This window comes from Gracilinanus agilis, chromosome 2, assembly GCF_016433145.1.
Source record: "Gracilinanus agilis isolate LMUSP501 chromosome 2, AgileGrace, whole genome shotgun sequence".
Lineage (NCBI taxonomy): Eukaryota > Metazoa > Chordata > Mammalia > Didelphimorphia > Didelphidae > Gracilinanus > Gracilinanus agilis.
Window position 1 is genome coordinate 556,010,684 of NC_058131.1, and position 18,210 is coordinate 556,028,893.

The window sequence follows — 18,210 nt, forward strand, 5'->3', positions numbered from 1 at the left end:
GGGCTATACTTAGAGGTAAGGGATGAGGATTCAAATTCTGCCTATGATACTTAAATCTGCACTTAATTTCTCTCAGCTTCAGTTTCCTTAGCCATAAAATAAGAATGGGAATGTTGGGTAGTCATGAAGCTCAAAAAGTGCTTAGTAAAATTCAGACAAAATATAGTTTGTTAGTAATGATGTCAAGCACGAATAGAATCCAAAGCCATTAAATCATACATAAGGATCTTAGAGGCCTCACACTGACAGTTTTTAAACATAATTTTTCTATATTTTATTATGGTTTTATTTATTTTGTTAAATAGTTCCCAATTACACTTTATTTGACTGGTATACTAGCAATATTGGGGGTATCACAACAATCATATGATAAAATGACATACTTAAGAATGTTTTGTAAAGGAAAAAGTGATATACAGGTAAATGTATCACTACTCATCCTTTTTCCTTTCACAAGGATAGGAAAAAGAAGATCTAACCCTTCCATAGAAGAACAAAGCTGCTTATTAGGAGACATAGGTCTTTTGCAGACAGTTTCTCAATTTCTTTTAGGGTCTCTTGTAGACTTTGTTTCTCAGTTTCCCGTAGGGCCAAAGAATATAAATCATGGACTAGTTATAGGAGAATAAACCAAGGATACGAGAAAGCAGGGCCCAAGGCAGCTGCCATCTTTCACTAGCAGACAATAAAAAAGTGGGAACTGACGCTGCAGGTGGAGCCAGCAGGATCGGTCCTACCCATCAAAGTGCACAGGCATCGAATCTTCACAGGCAATAACAACATGCCTGGTTCTGGTCATTGCCCGGTACCTACAGTTTGGGGAAGTGGAGCCACCTGTCGCTCTGCAGTCTGTGGTCTTCATAATGCCTTCATGGCAATTCATTTGACCATTCTTGCATCTGATGTTAGTGGTACGGCAGATACTGTTGATGTTCCAGATGTCCTCATGGATGAAGGTGTTAACAGGCTTGCACCTTGGCACAGTCATCCGCCTCCTGTGCATCATTTGGTTGCAGTAAGTAGAGTCACCACCTTCACTAGAAGGCTCCACATGCTGTCTCAAGAACCGTTGGAACCTCTGATTCTGACCAGAAGAGGGTGGTACCAACCATAGACCAAGCAAAGCTAACAGCAGGAACAATGATCCAGTCTTCTGCATAGCCATTATCTCCTGCCTAGTTAGAGGCCCTTAAAAAGAGAACAAAACAAGAAGCAGGAAAGGAGATGTGAATATGGAAGACAGACTGCTCATCCCTTCCCAAAAGACAAACCATTTCTATTCTATACATTCATATACAACGTTTTTCCCTCTATACACCAGTTCTTCTCTAGAACTTCATTTTCTAGTTGTTCTAGATATATTGTTCTTTAATGGGCATCTTTGACCATAAAAATTTAAGTTTTCTATGAACTTGAATGGGAAAGCAATCACATCTTTATTTCAGTATCATTGCTTTCCTTTATAATCCTATGGTTTTTTTTAATGCATTTTGAAAACATTACTTTGATCATCTACCTCCCTCATTCTCAGGTAGTCCCAACTCTTGCTTCTCTCATTCACAACATTGTTCTCAAATGGTTCAGTTTCCACTCTTTCATCAAAGGTAATGTTCCATCTCAGAGAAGATAACTGCTAATTAAGTATTTACAAGAAAGTTAAGTACTCACTTCATTGAAGTACTACAAGGAAGTAGGAACAAGACTCCAGTTTACCTTTGGTTTTTGTTGGGAGAGCTGCAAATGTCCCTGATGAAACGTCCTAGTCTGGTCCTGAAAAGAAAGCATCAAGAGAGTCTGAATGAGAATGCCTGTCCTTTGATCCAGCCGTACCATTGTTGGGTTTGTACCCCAAAGAGATCATAGATAAACAGACTTGTATGAAAATATATATAGCTGCGCTTTTTGTGGTGGCAAAGAACTGGAAAAGGAGGGTATGCCCTTCAATTGGGGAATGGCTGAACAAATTGTGGTATATGCTGGTGATGGAATACTACTGTGCTAAAAGGAATAATAAACTAGAGGAGTTCCAGGTGAACTGGAAAGACCTCCAGGAACTGATGCAGAGTGAAAGGAGCAGAGCCAGAAGAACACTGTACACAGAGACTGATATACTATGGTAAAATCGAATGTAATGGACTTCTGTACCAGCAGAAAGCAATGACACAGGATAGCTCTGAGGGATTTATGGTAAAGAACGCTACCCACATTCGGAGGAAGGACTGCAGGAGAGGAAACATATAAGAAAAACAACTGCTTGAACGCATGGGTTGAGGCGGACATGATTGGGGATGTAGACTCGAAACTACCACACCAATGCAACTATCAACAATTTGGAAATAGGTTTTGATCAATGACATATGATAAAACCAGTGGAAATGTGCATCGGCCATGGGTGGGGGAGGCGTGGGGGGTGAAGGGGAAAGTAGGAGCATGAATCATGTAACCATGTTAAAAATGATTATTAATAAATGTTTAAAAAATTAAAAAAGAGAGAGAGAGTCTGAAAGACTACCTCTATAAGATCTACAGAAACCTGGGAGGCTACTTGTCTGATTCCCATATATGTTACCACCCTCTGATCACTGGATTCTTTAGGGAGTATTTAATTCTCTGGAGTCTTCTAGTTCCAAAAAGTGGAGTGGATTATGTATCTCACAAAGTACAGGCATATTGAAATTTCACAGTTACACAAATCTTCTTTATCTTATTATGAGTGGCAGATTTGATTGAGGTTCAAAGCAAAGATGGAGTAGGAAAAAAGAATGAAGCCAAATTTTGATTGTAGTTTTCTTTTTCCTTTGATATTCTCCCAATGGAAATAGAAACCAGGCCCTTTGTCAATCTATTAATCAGCATGGTCTGTGTACATATGTGTATACACATACTTGCACACACACGCACACACACACACACACACACACACACACACACACACACACACACACACACACACACACACTAGATCCCAGCATAGTGCCTTATATATGGAAGGATAGCAAAACTCCTTGTTGAATTAATAAACTAAGGAATAGCAACATGGGTGATAATAATGAAAATACCTCTCCCATCTTCAATGGCACTAAATAAAAAGAGAATTTCAAGAGGAGTTATACAACAATCTGCCAAATAATAACTAGTCTATATATAGCATTTTGAGGTTTTCAAAGCATTTTACATACATTAACTCATTTGTTCACTTGATCTTCACAACAACCCTGGGAAGGAGGGGATATTATTATCTCTGCTTTAAAGAAAAGAAAATTGAGCCTAGGAAAGATACAGCAACTTTCTCAGGAACATATGGTTACTAAGCGTCTGAGGTAAGATTTTAACTCAGGCCTTCCAAAGCACTACAATCCATCCCCTGTGCCATCTATTCTTATCAATACCAGCTGCCCAAGAAAGAACTTAAACATCTTATCTTCTACACTCCTCAGGTAGAACTAGAAGCTGTCAGAATTTCTACTGATGCTAAAAGGTCATACTTCATGATCCCCTATCTGTCCCTTCATCTGCTTTCAATAATCCTATATTTTTTACTTTATTTCTGCTCTCATCCCTTCCTACATTCCTGTACCTGTACTGACTCTCTCACTTCTCATACTTGCTTTTGTTAATTTCTACCTTAATCTCCATACATTAAGGAAAACAGTGAGAGTCATTTTCCTTTTTTCATTTTTTTTAAACTCTAACCTTCTGTAGTAGAATCAATACTGAGTATCAGTTCCAAGGCAGAAGAGTGGCAAAGGCTAGGCAATTGAGATTAAGTGATTTGCCCAGGATCACACAGCTAGGAAGTGTCTGAAACGAAGACACTCAATTTTCAAGGCTGGAACTCAGCCTCCCTTGATTTCCAAAACATCTTCGAGCTAGGCAAAGCGGACAATACCACCATTTTTACAAATATGCAAATGAAAGCTTAGAAAAGGTAGGTAGTTTCAATTCAATAATAATAATAGCATTTCCATACCATTTCAAGGTTTGCAAAATACTTTACAAGTATTATCACATTTTATCTTCACAACAACCCTGGGACTATTATTATCTCCATTTTGCCAATGAAGAAACTGAGGCAAGCAGAGATTAGGTGGTTTGAACAGAGACCCAACTGTTAACTGTCTTAAATAGAATTTGAACTCAAGTCTTCCTGACTCCAGTCCAGTACTTACCACTGAGAACCTTCCTCAGGGCATTACTTTGTTCTGATTTTCCAATATCAGTGACATTTATGTTTTTCCATCTACTGTCTCTTATTCTAGACCCTTTATAACTAATAATAATAAAAATTTATACAACTTACTGTGTGCTAGGCACTATGCTAAGCACTTTGCAATTATTATCCTATTTGATTTTCATAAGTGCTATTATCCTCATTTTGTAAATTAGAAAAATGAGGCAAAAAGAAGTTAAGTGAATTGCCCAGGGTCATATAGTATCTGGCTGGATTTGAGCTCACTCCAGACTCCAAACTTGATACTCTATTCACTATACCACTTAGCTACTTTATATATTCTTGTGACACTTCATCACAAGAAGACCCAGTTGGTCCACACGAAAATCTAATCAATAATCATGGCCCTATTGTTAACTCACTACAAAACCAACCACTAAAAAAAGTATTTAAGAAAAGGAGAAATCCCATATTGAGGAAGAGTTGTCAATAACCATTTCCAGCTTAGAATTTCAAGTGGAAGTGACTAGAACTCGAGTAGATTATGAAAAAGTGGTACAACACCACCTATAGCAGTGATTCCCAAAGTGGGCGCTACCGCCCCCTGGTGGGTGCTGCAGCAATCCAGGATAGCAGTGATGGCCACAGGTGCATTTATCTTTCCTATTAATTGCTATTAAAATTTTAAAAAAATTAATTTCCAGGGGGCTAAGTAATTTTTTTCTAGAAAGGGGGCAGTAAGCCAAAAAAGTTTGGGAACCACTGACCTATAGGAATTACCCCTAAAGCTCAGTCATGACTGCCAATGCAATAATGTAAAATGGAATGCTGGAGCACCACAAATGATCAGTTCCTTGGGGTATCTTTCTGATTTTTTGTTAATCTTCCTCTGACTGGAATTCTGGAAATTGGTCCTATGATCATGACAAAGTATGCTTGTAATCAAATCTTAGCCCACGCTAAGATTTCACTGAACTTCATTGCCCATCAATTGAAAAAAAAATTTAGTCTTAAGTGACAAAGATATATAATTTCTTCTGATTTCTTCCTTCTCTTACAGCTGAATAAAATCCTCAGTAAGTTCACCCATAGGACTTGTATCAAAATCCTTCTTCTATCAAAAGTCTCATCATATGTTAGGGCTGAAAAGAGCCTTGGAAATCATATAGTAGAAACTCCTTGTTTTCATAAAGCCCCTATGTTTTTAGGAACATAAGAAAGATATTTGCATAAGTTATGATATTTTATAGCCATTAATTATGCTTCTAAAGATACCCTTTACCCAACTTGTACACAATCTCCTTCCTTGAGTTCATTCTTCTACAGGTAATTTGATCTTGGAATCCTCTGATTTCATTGAAGGGCCAGGATAGCATAGCCAAACTGTGATAAGAAGTACTTTGTTTGATACGTTGTATGATTCTGATCTAAAATCCAATTACCTGAACTGCCAAATTAACATATCATTTACAATAAAGAGCATTTGGTTATGTAAAATGGAATGTTTCTACTGAATGTGTCCTGCAGAGTAAATTCAAGATTGCTATCTTCCATTTAGCCCCTCAAGTAGACAAAGAAATACTTTCTTGTTGTGATCAAAACTAGCTATGCATCTCCAATGTGTCACTAAAATCAGACCAAGGAACTAAGGCAGTGATAGCAAACCTTACATCACATGTGAGCTGTCCCCTTACCCCAGACAAAGGAGGGAGAAAAGCACCCCCATTGGGCTCCTGGGCAGAGGTGAGTAAAGTAAAAAATATCCTCAGGTGCAATGGAGAGAGGAAAGGAAGTAGTGCCCTCTGCCATGAGTGCCAAACATTTGCCAACACAGATCTAAGGTTTCAATGTCATAAATGGACTATTTGAGGTAGTTGGGAAACATTGCAGTTAGAGAGATTTTAATGTAGTAATAAAACATATATACTCCAGCTTTTGGGATAAGAACTCACTGTTTAACAAAAACTTCTGGGAAAACTGGAAAACTGTACGGCAGAAAATAGGTATAGACCAATATCTCATACCCTATATGAAGATCAAATCAAAATGGGTATGTGATCTAGATAGAAAGACTGAAACCATAAGTAAATTAGGAGAACATAAGAATAGTTTGACTAGCAAATCTATGGAGAGGGGAAGAATTAATGACCAAATGAGATAGAGATCATTATAAGATATAAAATGAATCATTTTGACTACATTAAGTTAAAAACTTCTTATACAAATAAAACCCATGTAAACAAGTTTAGAAGGAAAACAAAACTAGGGGGAAATTTTATAATAAATTTCTCTGATAGAGGTCTAATTTCTTAAATTTGTAGAGAATTAAGTAAATTTTATTAAAATATACAAGTCATTCTCTAATTGGCAAATGGTCAAAGGATATGAACAAGCAACTTATAGATGAAGAAATCAAAGATATCAATAATCATACGAAAAAATGTTCTAAGTCACTCTTGAATAGAGACATCAAATTAAAACAATTCTGAGATACCACCTCACACCTAACAGACTGGCCAATATGACAGTAAAGGAAAGTGATAAATGTTGGAGGGGTTGTGGCAAAATTGGGGCACTAATGCATTGTTGGTGGAGTTGTGATCTGATCCAGCCATACTGGAGGGCAATTTGGAACTATGTCCAAAGGGCTACAAAACTATGCATACTCTTTGATCCTGTAGTCCCACTACTGGGTCTGTATATAAAAATGGAGGGGGGATAAAAATAAAAAAATAAAAAGTGGGGGGATAAAAAAGGGGAAAGGCCTATTTGTGCAAAAATATTTATAGCAATTCTTTATGGTGGCAAAGAATTGGAAACTGAGGGGAACGTCCATCAGTTGGGGAATGGCTGAACAAATTGTGACATATATTGGTGATACTATTGTGCTATAAGAAATGATAAGCAAGATATCAGAAAAAAGCTGAAAAGATCTATATGAACTGATGCAGAGTAAAATAAGCAGAACCAGAAGAACATTATACACAGTAACAGCAATATTGCACAATGACTGACTGTGAAAGATTTAGCTATTCTCAGCAATACAATGATCTGAGACAAATATGAAGGACTTAAAACAAAGAATTCTCTCTACCTCCCAAGAAAGAACTGTTGCAGTCAGATGCAGATCAAAGCACACTATCTTCCACATTAGTTTATTTACAGTTTTATTTTGAGGTTTTGGTTATATATGATTTTCTCTTACAATAATAACCAATGTGGAAGTATGGGTTGCATGATAATACATGTATAAGCCAGGTCAAATTGTTTACTATCTCTGAGAGGGGAGAGGGAAGGGAGGAAGACAATTTGGATCTTGTAATTTCAGAAAAAAAATATGTTGAAAATTGTTATCATATGTAATTTGGGAAAATAAAATATCTTTGAATAAAAAATAAAATAAAAATAATATATGTGTGTGTGTGTGTGTGTTCTTCCCTTTTCTATACCCTACATACATTGTTCTCTCTATCTTTGATAGGGACAATGGCCTATATAATAGTAAATGAGTCCCAGATCAGGGAGATAGCAATGAAAGAAGTTCTAGAATTTGGCCATGATATAATTCTTCTTTCAGAGATTTTGACTGCCAACTAGTAAAGGTATGAATAATACTAGTTTTCCTGATATTTCCGAATATTCAATATTTGAGAAGGCTCTTCTTTTTCCTATCTCAGGTAATGAATGTGTTTCAAAGAATCCAAGTTCCCAAGAAGATTGCTGTAATGAATTCAAGAATCAATAACCCATTTCTCTGTCTTCCATAATTAAATTGAAAGATCTCTTGAGCACTTTCTCAGAGGCCTATGGGGAAAATAACTGACACTTCTTGAATTTTTCAAAATTATGGTGTGAGAAGCATCCTGATTCACCTAAATTCTTTTCCTAGTAGTCTGGAACTATGGGAATTTTCTCACACTGCTTTGAGAAGGGTATCCAACCAATACTAATTTTAGAAACTATTATGAGATCCAGAGACTGATAAAAGGGTACAAAGTTAGGGAAAGGATTTCCATTTTATTGATTTCCCTCTAAGGAAGCAGATGAGAAGAATGAGAAATAAGTTTAATATTCAATTAACCAATGAGAAGACTGATGATTACTGATTTCAATGATATTTTATTTATTGAAAATGCCCAAAGGACAAAACAGAAGAAAATGATCAATTAATCTGTTAAGAGATTCAGAATAAGTGTTACAACCATTCCTGAATTGAGGGGTATACATTAAGGAAGAGGCATAGAGTTCCAACTCCTTGTAATGAAAGCAGAACTAGCAAAACCCAACAATCTTACTATGTACATATAGATCAGGTGTTGGCAACTTTGCCAAAGGAACTTGTCAGTATCCCAAGTCTAAGATGTTGAGGGCATGAAAAGAGAAGTACATGAAGAAAAAATACAACTAATTAGAGAAGGGGTGGGAAGGCTGGTATAAGGGACATAATCATAGTATATAGCGTTATTATCCACCTAAATACCACTTGGGACACCCATGCCTCAGGTTGCCAAACTTCTTATGTAAATTATTTTGCAATGATGGTCTGGTCAAGGTGGACAGGTAAATCATTCTCACAGGCAATGATGATATATCTAAGGTCAGGAGTGGCCCTGTACTTGCAGGGAGGTTTTGTAGACCCTCCTCGATGCTTACAGGTAGTGACCTGAAATGGTGACTTGCTTATCCTAAGCCTTCCCCCTTCATAGGGATTCCCAGCTTTATCTCCACAGACAGCCTTGATGCTGGGGTAATCACCATGGATGAAGGTATTCACTTCCTTGCAGGGCTGGGTCAAACCTCTCTGTCTCATGATCTTTGTACAGTACTTGTCATCCCGGCCCTTTGGTTTGGAGTCATAGTGCTGAGTCAAGAAGTGTTTCTCCCTGGCATTTTCTTGTGTCAAAGAAGGTGGAACCAGCCATAGCCCCAGGATGAAGAGCAGCAAGAAAGGGCCCATGCCCTTAAGAAACATCACCATCTCTCCCAGACGTTTCTGCCAAGGGCTAGAGGAGGAAGGATATGGCAACCATTATAGGACATCATTCTAAATGAAAGTCAAATATGGAATGTTTTGTTCCTTTTTTTACTTTGTTTCTTGCCAAGAGAGCAAAACTCTATAGCCACAAAGTTCCCAAGGCCCAAAGACTATGAGTCTGGATTCGCATACTTGATCCTTCCTTATTTCTAATTCTTTAACCACAAACCACTAATCATTAGCATAGCATGTCCAAGAAGAAGCAAGTTCCTAGAAGCATTAGGGGCATCTGGCCATCTGATTTTCTATTCTTCTTTCTCTACCAGGAAGAGTTAAACCTAGGGGTTTAACAGATGTCCAGAGATGCTACCCCCATATCCACCACAGAAGGGTTAATTTATTCATTTTGTGGACTACAGAATTGTCCAGATTAGAGGATGAGTTGATCATGACCTTAATTTTCTTTATCTGGCAATCCTCATATTAGGCTTCTTCCCACTCAACCATGCACCAATATATCAAACCTAAACAGTATCTTGACATTTGTCCTATTGCAGTCTATATACTCCCTCATCAACATTCTACCTCTTTATCAGGAAAAATAATCGAATTAGTATCATCATTATTATTTGAAAGGATATAACAAATCTGCAGTGCTCTGACTCCTACCTAGAACAAAAGCCCTTTCTTTTGCTACCATTCCCCTAATAAATGCTGTATTCCTAGTAGAATAAAAATTCCTTGAAAGCAGGACTTAGCTCAATTTTGCACTTGCATCCCCATTGCCTAGCACTGAATTTGATACATAAATGGCTTTGTGATTGGTTAATTGATTGATTGGAAATTCATTTTAGAATCAGATTTCCTGGATATGGATAGCAGCTCAGCTATTTACTAGGTGTAGGAACTTGGGCCAGTGGATAAAACATTTCTGAGTCTGAGTTCCCTTATATTCAAAATGAAAAGTTGGACTTAATAATCTCTAAGGTCACTTCTAGCTAGAAAACCATTGGCTATCCATGGGTTCCATGATAGTTTTGTTGTTTTTAAACAGTTGATGGAGAATTATCTCATGAGTCACTAGATGGCAGTGGTGGATAAAAAATATCATGCACACACTAAAAATTAAGTCATACTAAAATAGTTGAGCAAAAAGGAGCCTAAGGGAATGGCTTATGTTTACAGGTTGTTTTTTTTCTTACAAAGTATTTTATGTGGCATAAATCATTTGCCCATGACAATAATTATATTATTTCGTAAGTACAACTATCATTATTTTTATTTTAAGAGTGAAAAATTAAACCTTAGAGATTTGTAGTATGTCCGAGGTTATATATAGCTAGTGTGTACTAAAAAACGAAATACACGTCAAGATTTTCTGGTGCCCAGTCTGGTTTCCCCTATACTACATATCCCTCTCATATGTCAGACATCTCTTACCCTCAGATTCAATCTGAACTCTTCTCCTAATTTAAAACAAAATAGTAACTGATAAAAGATCAGGGTACAATGGAATTTGTTTTATTGGCCAGAGGGTCACAGGAAGGGTATATGCTGAGTGAAATCTACTCTTCAGAAAAACATTAATGTTTGTCCTTAAAATTAGAGTCTTATGTGCATACAACATCAACTCATAATTCCTACTGACATTATTTTGCTTATGTGGCTCAGGACCATGAATGCTGTGCTTCCCAAAGTTTGCCAAGTCCTTCTATATTGCCACTATTCATTACACTTGGAACACAGTTTCCTAGGAATGTTTCCTCTTTGAGTTACTTGAGAAAATATTTTCAGCATTTTATTTACTATGATCATATGCCAATTTGACCTGAAATAGAGAAAGATTTGCTTTTTCAAGTTGAAGGTTACGAGAGACAATGGAAAGAGGACAACCAACATATTAAAAAATCATTAGATGAGGATCAAGATGGCCACACAGTGGTCTCAAATCTTTCTTTTCTATTCAAGTCAGATTTTCCCTAACATAGATGAAGAAGATGAGAAGACAGAGGAAATATTTGGTGGAATCAACTCTCCAAACTGCTCTCTCCCAACATTAGTGAAAAGCATATATGCCATGTACAGTCACAAAGGCATCACTGGTTCAAAGAGTCAGAAAACATCAACCAACTCCATCTAGAAGTCTCCTGCCAAAACTTCAGTCAACTCTAAGATCTAAACCCACGTTACCTTATTGGAGAGGACTGGTGGTAGGTGAATGATGAAGTGGCAGTCCCTAGCCACAGGGATATTTTAGGAAAACCACACTGTTTAGAATTCATCCTTGTCACTAAAAACCTTTTATGTAATAAAAGTCAAGTGACCAAAACATTCAGATTCTGGTGCGCTCTTTGTTCATGCATGACATAGCTTACCAAAGGGCTAAAAGCAGTTGATGATAAGTCAAGTTCCTCTATCATTGATATGTGCCCTCACTTTGCCCCATCGAGTAGCACAATTAAGATTAAGGCATTGGGCAATCTGTATTGAGGCCACTTTTATCTTAAGAATCCTGCTTACAAAGCAGTTTGGCCATTAGAGACTGAAGCACTCCAGATTAGGGCAGGAACTGTAATCACAGTTTCTGATTCATATGTCTACATATTCTTCCCAATTGAAAGCATAAACATAGGTTGTCTCTGATTGATTGTGACCTTACCTGGCTGGCTCTGAATCAAAAAAATTCAGGAAATGTACTCTAGTAGCAACAAAAGCTCATCTATCCTCCTCTACCATACAACAACTTGTACACACAAAAAATAGTAGATTGACCAAAAAAGTAGATACCAAGCATCTCTCTCCCCACAACGATCCCCCCCACACACATCTTTGTCTTTCTGTGTGTCTCTCTTCTTCTGTCTCTGTCTCCCTTTCTCTCTTCCTCTCTGTCTTTATCATTCTCTCTGTGTGCATACATGTGTATTTATCTCTATCTCCCTGTCTCCACCTTCATATCTGACTCTCTGTATCTGTGTCTATCTCTGCCTCTGTCTTTGTGTCTCTGGTACTGGTATCAGAAGTCATGCTTAATGTTAAACTATTAAATTATTGTTAGTACTGGGGGGGTAAACTGTTCCTGAATATGGCTTTGGAATATTTCTTCCCAAATGATTTTCCACAGATCACATATCTCTTCAAAGAGATTGTATGATTCATATTTTCCTGCCTTTGTAAATAGCTTTTGTTCTGTTTCTATGTGGAGCCATTGGCAAGGGGACACTCGGTGAAATAGCCAGGGAGTTACAAGGACAAAAATAACAAAACTTCCTCCCTCTATGGACTGTCATATTGAAATATTCTGAGACTTCCTTTTTTTCCTATACCTGATCCTAGCATAAACAAATTTCCTCCAGTTTGAAGCCTCTAACACATGTTGGGGTCCCCCCATTTAAAGGTCTGGCTCATAGATTTTCTTCTGTTTGTCTTGGTGGAAGGGTCCATCACCTCACTCATACCTACCATAAAACCCTGATTGTTTAAGTGATTCTGACAACCTAGTTTATTCAAATTATATATAGACTCAAACCCTTTAAGTAAGATAGGAAGGGCCATCCCACAATAACTACATTAATATCTGTGAATCACAAGAAAAACAAATTAGATGATAAATAGGTAGATTGATAGATTCGATTAGATTATTATTCAGTAAAAAAGGAATCTTACAAAAATCAATTAATTTCCCTTACTGGAGAAGGATTCCGGTGGTTTCCTCCTTGGAAGAGAGCTCTCAGCATCTTTCATCCCCTTGATCTGATTATATAGTTTTCAGAAGGACTAGGGGTGGAGATAATTGATTTGCTAATTCCCAACCTCTATTAGAAACAAGAAGACCAAGGGCATTTGATTTGTACAAACAAGGGAGAAGTCATTCACCTGAGGGGTGTTTAAGTGAAATATTAACCTGACCAAAGGAATTTAGAGATTAGCCCAGAGAGCCAAAGTCTGTTGAGAGTGGTCAATAGAGATTGAGAATCTACTCTGTCTTCAGAAGACCTTTTAATCTGTTGCTTTTAGAGAAAGATAATTTTTCCCATAGATCTTTATGTTTGGGGTGTGTGAAATATGCAAATCTTCATATTGTCAATGTGGAATCTAGAAGCCCCCAAGCTTGTAGCCTAGAAAGATTTAATGAACCCCAGTTTACTTGGGCCAAGCCCAAGTAGAGTGACTCTTTTTTGTCTCCAGAAGCCTTTCCCATTGTATCACACTCTTCTTTAGAGGATCGAACTCAGGACCTTCAGCTTGAGACTGACTTGCTGCCTACTGCGCTAAAGAGTCACTTGGCACTGTTGGGAATGGCCATCCCCACTCAAGCTCAAATAAGGTCTGTTGTTAGTCTGAGACTAGTGAAGTTAGACTCTCCCTCAGGGAGGAACTCGTGACAAGGTCAAACCTGGGGCTTTCACCTTTAAGCTAAGTAAACTGAGGTTCATTAAATCTTTCTAGGCTATAAGTTTGGAGGCTTCTAGATTCCACGTGGGCAATACTGTTTTCCAAGTTGACTGCTTGACACAGGATACTCCGTCCCTGAGGGTGCTTCCATCCCCAGGAATGGCAGTCAAAGGTCTGTCGACTTTAGATGCACATGACTGTTTCTGGTTGCTCCGACATTAATCAAACAGTTTTTCATAACATGATCAAGTGGCATATTTAGGAGTACAATCCAAAGTTTTCTGTCTCCTGGTCCAGTGCCTTTAGAGTACCTTTTTTCACTAGCTAGGTCCCTTCACTCTTTAGAACCTTACTTCTCTCCTCTGTAAAATAGCAGTCTACCTCATAAGACTGGAGGAAAGTGTTTTGTAAATCTTAAAGGGCTGTCAAAATGTGTCATTTTTACTAATGACAATGGCCCAATGGGTCCCTCCCTCTTTTCATAGTCTTTACAGGCCCTCACCCTGAATTTCTACCCACTGTGAAAACTAGATGGGGAAGAATGATCAAGCCTGAATGATTCAGAAGAGACATCTGAAATATTGATGGTGCAAAAACTTTCCCTTTTTGCAACTCTGTTGCAAATAGCTTCCACTCTCATTTGGCAACAATGAAAATACTCCCATCACTTTAAACAACGTAAAAGAAAGGGCTTCAAAAAACATTATGTGATACAAAGTGAAAGATTGTTATTATAATGAAGTTCTCTGACCCTGAGCACATAACTATTGCCAATATTAAAGAGGCTATGAGAAATCCAGAGGTATCAGTTGGGTAGGGGTTGTGGGGGCATTATTTGCTTACAAAAGATAGGCAAGCAACAGCATGATCTCCACTGTCCATCAGATCCATGTCACAATCACAGCAATTATTTGCTAGGCAGGTCCTTTACTTGACACTTTACTTTCTTTGTGAAACTTCACAATCCAAGGCAGAAGTTTTCTGTCTACTATTTATGAAGAAAGATCAACTGCAAAGAAGTCCATTATTCAGAATCACAAGGGACAGCACTTGAATCAATCCATCTTTAAGAATTATTGGGACTTTATCCTTGCTAGCTCCTTTGGGTGCAGACAAATTAACTGGAAGCCCCCTACTATGATCAGAGCCAGAGAAAGGCTGACAACAGATGTGGCCTCCAAGGCTCTGTATGTGGAGGCAGACAGAGTGGGGCCCTCCCCCAAGAAAGCCCTGGACATAGTTGAAAACCCACATCAGGGGCCTGGGAAGTGACCAAGGGCAGCAACAACCAGTCCAAGTACAGTAGCACTCATACTAAAATATCTTGGGCCCAGGGTTTCTTTGTCTAAAATTCTTCAAAGATCTAGCATTCTAAATCCCAAACATTCAAGGATGGGAGTCGACCTCAGGGGGAAGAGGTAAGAGCAGAAACCCAGACAAGGCCAAGCAGAGCAGACAATCCCTCCCAAAAGCACAACCAAAGCTAAAGCCTAGCCCTAATACAAAGTTCGAATCCAAGAATTGAGATTGTTAAGATATGTAAGCATGAGAAGATACAGATCATTGTAAAGAATTATATTAGGGGCGATTAGGTGACTCAATGGATAGAGTGCTGGACCTGTAGTTAGGAAGATCTGTGTTCAAATACGGCCTCTGATATTTATTAGCTGTGTGACCCTGGGGCAAGTTGCTTAATCCAATTTGCCTTTAAAAAAAAAAAAGAATTGTAATAGATCCAGAGATGTCAAAAAATCCAACCTAAAAACAAACCCCCAAAATGGACTTTCCTTCAGAATTATGTGAATAAATAGAAGTAATGAAGTTAAGAAATTTAAAATGAAATAAAAGCCCTGGAGGAAGGAACTAGAAAAATACCTTAGAATGTACAGTAGGAGTTAGGAAAAATAGGGGATGTCAGTATGGATTGATTAGATTCTGAGGGATATAAGAAGAAAAAAGAAAAAGTAGAGAAAAAGGAGTAAGGAGACAGAACTTGTTATTTCTCAAAGTTAGACGAGAAAAAAGTATACAAACATGAAGAAAGGAAGGGTAAGATACCAGATGAGCATCACTTTTACCTGAACTTAACAAAGAAGACTTGAATACATGCATACACATATGTGTTTGATATATACATCAGACAAAACAGATAAATAAGTAGGCAGGGATATGGAGAAAAGGGTTAAGACAGAGGAAGGAATTAGTCCAAAGCAAAATAAACTTTTAATCCTGAAAAGAAAATTAAAAGGAAAAATTAAAATAAAATAAAATAAAGTAACTGGAAACTAAGAAGTTCCCCAAATTGAGTAATGTCTGAAAAAATTGTGGTGTGTGACTATAATGGAATACTTTGTGTTGGCAAAAATGAAGAAAGAGATGATTTCAAAGAATAATGGTATGCAGGAACTGATGAAGAATGATGTGAGTAGAACCAAGAGAACCATTTTTACTACAACATTGTGAAGAAAAATAACTCTGAACAATTTTAAAATTCTGAGCAAAACAACAACCACCCACATCTCCAAAGGACCTATGATGAAGCATGTTCCTGAAGTCCTAACAGAGAAGTGATAGACTTAAATTTTGGAAAGAAATACATTTAATGTTGCCACTGTTTTGATTTGGTATGCTTGACTCATCTTATTTGTGTCAAGGAGTTATTTTTTTTTTCTGCTTTCAATGGAAGGAAGGAAAGTATGTCAGTGCAAAAAGAATAAAAAGAAAAAAGAAGAGGACATAAAAATGTTTTTAATATGCAGAAGGGAACATAAACAAAACAGGACAATTTTGAAAGTAATGGGCTCAGATTGCGGTATGGAAAAAAGACTAACAATTACATATATAATCCTATTTTTCTCTTCTACATTTGCATATGGAAATACTTATTTTGAGGAGAAAGGAATGGTATTTGTTAATTTCAGAATTTTTTTAAAGAAGAAAACAGCTTAAAGAAATTAAAGGGGATTTTCTTAAAGGTGCTTGCTACAGGTTCTGTGAGATGGTGGAGAAGAAGTTAAACTTTCACTGTCCTTGATCCCAAGGAGTGACAATAGGCAGTTGCCTCAGTCCCTTCTTGTACACAGACCTTCTCCAGTCATTTAATAAGTTCATCATTGAACAGAAGAGCTCTATCCAAATCAGCCACTCCCAGTTAGTCTCTCTTCCAAAATCATCTTTTCCTCTTGTTTAGCCACTGTCTTTCTCACTTCCCCTTTCTCACTTCCTTCAAGTATTGTGAACTTTCCTCACCCTAGAAACAGAACTTAGGTTGCCTTTTTTTTTTTTTTTTTTTTTTTTTTTTTTTTTTACTACAATCCCCAAAGATTCCTGCAGCCATTATCGATTAGGAGGTCTGGCTAAAAGCATAGGAAGGGATTGGGAACACAATCCATCCAGTAGCAGAAAAGATGACCTTGGACCTCTTGACTTGGCATTGTCTTTCTATGTTTTTCTTTACTGACTTAGTACATGGGCAAACAGAAAAGACTTGGGGTTTGGAAAATAGTGACTCCTCAGATTCAGAGTTATTTGGTAGTTATTAGGCAAATAATCATTGTTTTGTTTATTCTCTGGTCTTCGATAATTAAAATTTGGGAATTACATAGAAAGCTTACAATTAATGATAGTGACTTCTCTGATTGAAGAACTCAAATTCCTCACCAGGAAGAGAAAACCAATGAAAAGACTAAGGTTTCAAGCCTTAGCCAACTGAGAGGACCACCTTCTTTGTTCTAAAGAGATGAGCACTTAAAGCTAGTTGTCTCCTACTAGAGAAATAAGTAGGGGTTTAGTACACATCCTAGGGCCTAAAAAAAAGCCTATTTGCTGAAAGACCATGGCAGTACCCACTTTTCTCCAAAGATAATGTTCATTCTTCATCGGTAATTTTTGAAGACATCATCCTGGGATGTCTTGACTCATTTGTATTTTGAATTGAGTGAGGCAGAGTTGCACAAAGTCCTCAGTCTTACACTCTCTTCCAGAGGCATCAAAGACCAGTGGCAAGACAAAAGTCAGGACAAAAACTGGCAATGGCCTGGGATGAGTGTATGACCTTGTCATCTTCAATGTCTGAGCAAGCTCTAAGCACTCCACAGAACCTGCTTCAGCTATCTTCATGACCATTGGAACAAACTATTCTCATCTACCCATTCTACCAGGGAAGTCTTCACATGCTTGAGGTAGACATCCCCCTAAGTCACTGATAGGTTTGAGGTCTGTCAGTTACCCTCAACTTCGTTTAGCCTGCTTGCTGAGGTTTTACTGGGATGTGGCTGCTATGCATGATAGCTTCTTGGAATCATAGGTGAGAGTTGGGTGGCAGGTAGACATCAAAGGTGGATGAGTGACTTTGAAAAGGGCTCTGGGAACCCTCATACCAGAGGTTCTAGTTCTCCCTGCACAACTAATATACCTCACCTGAATTAGAGTCCAGCAGAATCTGGCAAGAACTTCATAGTCAACTTAGTAGAATAAGTGTAGACTATGAAACCAGCAATAGGCAGTCTTAACAGAAGCAGTATAAACACTGCTAAAGCTTGAGTTAAAGCTCATGTTTGTCCTCCATGTATATGCCCTGGACTCACAAATTTTGTGTGCCTTGACTATATATATTCCCAACACATATGCCTCTCTATGCATGTTCCCTGCTGATGTGGGTATTTATGTAAAA

At 37.7% G+C, this 18,210-nt stretch overlaps 2 protein-coding genes across 4 annotated transcripts; both read right to left on the reverse strand.

Annotated features, from left to right (window-relative positions):
* Window positions 1-249: 249 nt before the first annotated feature.
* LOC123236056 (ribonuclease 4-like) lies at window positions 250-12,858 on the reverse strand. Of its 2 annotated transcripts, none has more exons than XM_044662318.1 (3): window positions 12,833-12,858; window positions 1,714-1,770; window positions 250-1,188 (listed from the first exon to the last, which is right to left on the reverse strand). In XM_044662318.1, the coding sequence occupies exon 3, from the start codon at window positions 1,163-1,165 to the stop codon at window positions 734-736; it is 432 nt and encodes a 143-aa protein (XP_044518253.1). In that variant the 5' UTR covers window positions 1,166-1,188; window positions 1,714-1,770; window positions 12,833-12,858; the 3' UTR covers window positions 250-733. The 2 variants fall into 2 exon arrangements, with proteins under 2 accessions (XP_044518253.1, XP_044518252.1); XM_044662317.1 differs by having other exon boundaries at window positions 12,810-12,854.
* Window positions 8,279-12,856, reverse strand: ANG (angiogenin). Of its 2 annotated transcripts, none has more exons than XM_044662314.1 (2): window positions 12,810-12,856; window positions 8,279-9,174 (listed from the first exon to the last, which is right to left on the reverse strand). In XM_044662314.1, the coding sequence occupies exon 2, from the start codon at window positions 9,147-9,149 to the stop codon at window positions 8,697-8,699; it is 453 nt and encodes a 150-aa protein (XP_044518249.1). In that variant the 5' UTR covers window positions 9,150-9,174; window positions 12,810-12,856; the 3' UTR covers window positions 8,279-8,696. The 2 variants fall into 2 exon arrangements, with proteins under 2 accessions (XP_044518249.1, XP_044518250.1); XM_044662315.1 differs by having other exon boundaries at window positions 12,833-12,850.
* Window positions 12,859-18,210: the final 5,352 nt, after the last annotated feature.